The sequence below is a fragment of the Ornithodoros turicata genome, unplaced genomic scaffold, assembly GCF_037126465.1.
Source record: "Ornithodoros turicata isolate Travis unplaced genomic scaffold, ASM3712646v1 Chromosome16, whole genome shotgun sequence".
NCBI lineage: Eukaryota > Metazoa > Arthropoda > Arachnida > Ixodida > Argasidae > Ornithodoros > Ornithodoros turicata.
In genome coordinates this window covers 2,993,526-2,997,587 of record NW_026999320.1, presented here as the reverse complement: position 1 = coordinate 2,997,587, position 4,062 = coordinate 2,993,526, and the positions used below count along the sequence as shown (strand labels likewise).

The window sequence follows — 4,062 nt, the reverse complement described above, 5'->3', positions numbered from 1 at the left end:
GTCGCTATTTTACCCCACCACTGTGAGGAGCGTGCCGAATTTACTCAAATTCTTTATAATTGACAGGGATACTGAGGAGCTATCTCATGAGAAAAAATAGCCGAACATCATGCTTTACGGAATACCCAGAACATAGCATGTCATGGATTTTTCAGTGCAATTGTTATCAGTCTGACGAAGGGTGGTGTGAAACACATCCCACACCGGGATCGTAGAGAAGCAATTAGAAGCAAGACGCCTATTGTTAACGATTGTCATTGCATTAACTACATTGATCGCCCTCAAATTTTTCATTTGCATTCAATGAGACAACCTAATCATCAAAACTGTTATTGAAGCAACCACTTCGACCAGTACAATAGCCTTCATTTACGGTCATCACTGTTGCAGGATTAGCTTACAACACCACACATGTGGCGTGGCCACTGTTGTCCGAAAAAGTCTCAAAATACACATTCGTGCAGGTTGGGACAAAGCGCTCCTGAACACAGGTGCAGAGCATCTTTCTCCGTGCAGGGACGAGTTTGTTCACCCGTTTTGAAGACTGGCAAGTGCACTGTATAATACGCACCATTATGTGTTCCAGTTTTGCGCATCCTCAAGACAAGTTTCACAAGTTTACACACATTAGTTTCACAGTTTATCATCACAAGCTTGCACAATGGTTTAAAGTAACAGTCGCATCCGGAAACTGGACACTCAAATTGATACCATAATGTTCGGTATCGCTGGTTGGTCTACTTGACCAATTTTTATGACTGGGAACTGTATAGATAGTAAATAAACGAATTTTAAAGATTAGAGCCACCTCCCCAGCCGCTGAGGTTCCAGCGGGACCGACATCATCGTGACGTATTTATCTAAGCGAACCAGAGGGCTGCGCTGGCTGCGAGCAGACGACCGTTTTGTTATTGTCTCCAAGTTCGTCTGCTCTGTTCGATACTTGTAAATAATGGGAAATTCGCTGACATTTCTTTCATTTCTGGAAGCCCTCTTGAGTGATCATGTCAGGCGGTGCACGTTGTTACGGTCCTGGTTGTATGAAGACGTCCACAGCTAACCCAGAGGTGTTTCAGCACCGCGAGACGAAGCGAAAGTGGGAAGGTGAAATTTCCTGTACAAACCCTGACCTACGAGAAAAACTACGCGTCTGGTCTTTGCATTTTTCGGACGACGTCTACAGGTCCACTGACATTAAGCAAATGCGCGTAGGGATTCCAGTAAAAAGAAGGCCTTTCAGTGTACGCCGTGCCGTCAATATCCACTGAACAAGGGCAACTACTGAACATGACATTGCCCAAAATAAGTGACATTTGTTTCGCAGCCTCAATGCGCTAATGATTTGAAGATATACTGCTACGAGGACGCTTTCGCGGAATTCGTGTGTGCCAGCTAGGATGTACGGACCGTCGTACAATAAAATGAGCATGCGCTCAGCCACATACCATGCGAGAAAGACAGATAGCTGTTCGAACCTGCGCACTCAGTAGTAGTAGTAGTAGTAGTAGTAGTAGTAGTAGTAGTACAAGAAGAAGTAGAAGTAGAAGAAGAAGAAGAAGTAGGAGAAGAAGAAGAAGTAGGAGAAGAAGTAGAAGATGAAGTAGAAGTAGTAGAAGAAGAAGTAGAAGTAGTAGAAGAAGAAGTAGAAGTAGTAGAAGAAGTAGTAGAAGTAGTAGAAGAAGTAGAAGTAGTAGAAGAAGTAGAAGTAGTAGAAGAAGTAGTAGAAGTAGTAGAAGAAGTAGTAGAAGTAGAAGAAGTAGTAGAAGTAGAAGAAGAAGTAGTAGAAGTAGAAGAAGTAGTAGTAGAAGTAGTAGAAGTAGTAGAAGTAGTAGAAGAAGTAGAAGTAGTAGAAGAAGTAGTAGTAGTAGTAGAAGAAGTAGTAGTAGTAGTAGAAGAAGTAGTAGTAGTAGTAGAAGAAGTAGTAGTAGTAGTAGAAGTAGTAGTAGTAGTAGTAGAAGTAGTAGTAGTAGTAGTAGAAGTAGTAGTAGTAGTAGTAGAAGAAGAAGTAGTAGTAGTAGAAGAAGTAGTAGTAGTAGTAGAAGTAGTAGTAGTAGTAGAAGTAGTAGTAGTAGTAGACGAAGAAGAAGTAGACGAAGAAGAAGTAGACGAAGAAGAAGTAGACGAAGAAGTAGTAGACGAAGAAGTAGTAGACGAAGAAGAAGTAGACGAAGAAGAAGAAGTAGACGAAGAAGAAGAAGTAGACGAAGAAGTAGACGAAGAAGAAGAAGTAGACGAAGAAGAAGAAGTAGACGAAGAAGAAGAAGAAGAAGTAGAAGAAGAAGAAGAAGAAGTAGAAGAAGTAGAAGAAGAAGAAGAAGAAGTAGAAGAAGAAGAAGTAGAAGAAGAAGAAGTAGAAGACGACGACGAAGAAGACGAAGACGACGACGACGAAGACGACGACGAAGAAGACGACGACGAAGAAGACGACGACGAAGTAGACGACGTAGAAGTAGACGACGTAGAAGTAGACGACGTAGAAGTAGACGACGTAGAAGTAGACGACGTAGAAGTAGACGACGTAGAAGTAGACGACGTAGAAGTAGACGACGTAGAAGAAGACGACGTAGAAGAAGACGACGTAGAAGAAGACGACGTAGAAGAAGACGACGTAGAAGAAGAAGACGACGTAGAAGAAGAAGACGACGTAGAAGAAGAAGACGACGTAGAAGACGTAGAAGACGACGACGTAGAAGACGACGACGTAGAAGAAGACGACGTAGAAGAAGACGACGTAGAAGACGACGTAGAAGACGACGTAGAAGACGAAGACGACGTAGAAGAAGAAGACGTAGTAGTAGTAGTCTTTTGCAGTTGAGATTTGCGTGACATGTAAAATGGATGCGCACACTTGGAACACACCCACTGGTTCAAATCGGTGCAGAATAAGTTGATTAAAATCAGCGGGGGCGTTTCGTCTTATTTATCGAATACAGCCAGTTGATCAGATTGGAGGTAACTTTTTCCCACACTAAAAAGTGCTTCAAATTCAATGGGGTTCCATATATGGCACAGACCATAAATGGTACCTCATTAGCATGAAATGATATTTCTTGTTCAGAGCAATATTGGATTATCGCTGCCTAAAACAGTAGAAACAGTAGACTGCATAAGGCAACATCTTCACTGTAGAATGTCTTATCTAAAGAGTATTACAGTGCCATTTTATCATGAATTGATAGAACATTACGGCGCAGTTACACTTTTCAGAAACCAACAACTGTTTGCAACCTTGCCTTGCTGGTACTCGGACCCACTTGCTGATGCCAAGTAGGGCAAGCCTCCCAGCATCTAGCACTCTTCCTCTAACATAGCGTCAGTCGTTCTTTGGTTGTGCAGAGAGGAGCACGGCTGAAAGTGTGCAACTGGCACCCTTTGGCGATATCAGCTGTTCCACACCAGCACCTCGAGATAAAGGTGGTATGGTGAAGCATATGTTGTAGACGCATAATTATTTTGAAGTACTACTGCTGATGTTTGAAGCGAATTGCGTCAGTACGAGAGCCGCTGATATTTCGAACGAAGACTGTAATTCTTCTGGGCACCTTTTAATCATTGGCATGGTAGTGAGACTTACGTAACCCTTTAGATACCATGCGAATGATCTGGGCAGCGCCTAGGAGAAATATCGGCAGCTCTCGTCTTAAGTCAATTCCCTTCATACTCCCTTTTACTGGTTCGCTGGATTTCTACCAGTCTACATACTGCTGATGTTGTGGTACATGCCTCAGCGACATGACACGTACAACATGACAAAAGCAAATTAATCTCCCTTGGAACAGCCCGACTGACCCTCAAGATCTGAGCTCCCCCTTTCTGGTGCTCAGATTCTGAAAAGCAAGTTCAAGTCTTGTGCTGGCAGGTCTCATATCTGAATACACCTTGTCTAGCGAGGAGTACTGAAAACACTTACAGTCACAGCCTCGCGAAATCTCGTGTGCATCTGACGTAGCACATAATCTACACAATATGCTCATAATGTATACAGATAATCATCTACATTTCAGATTAAATCCAGAAGGATGCTTGTGTCTTATGGCTGAGTTGACACATGTACCGTTGGAG

The 4,062-nt window shown here is 42.8% G+C and overlaps 1 protein-coding gene across 1 annotated transcript; it reads left to right on the top strand.

Annotated features, from left to right (window-relative positions):
* Nucleotides 1-1,004: 1,004 nt before the first annotated feature.
* On the top strand, nucleotides 1,005-2,815 carry LOC135372675 (glutamic acid-rich protein-like). Its single transcript, XM_064606171.1, has 2 exons — nucleotides 1,005-1,104; nucleotides 2,373-2,815. Exons 1-2 carry the CDS (start codon nucleotides 1,005-1,007, stop codon nucleotides 2,813-2,815), a joined length of 543 nt encoding a protein of 180 aa, XP_064462241.1.
* Nucleotides 2,816-4,062: the final 1,247 nt, after the last annotated feature.

Excerpts from the sequence above, each read along its gene's own strand:
- LOC135372675 (XM_064606171.1), top strand. The coding sequence starts at position 1,005 with ATGTCAGGCGGTGCACGTTGTTACGGTCCTGGTTGTATGAAGACGTCC. Across the intron at positions 1,105-2,372 it reads GACGAAGCGAAAGTGGGAAG|ACGAAGACGACGACGACGAA; the intron begins GTGAAATTTCCT and ends ACGACGAAGAAG.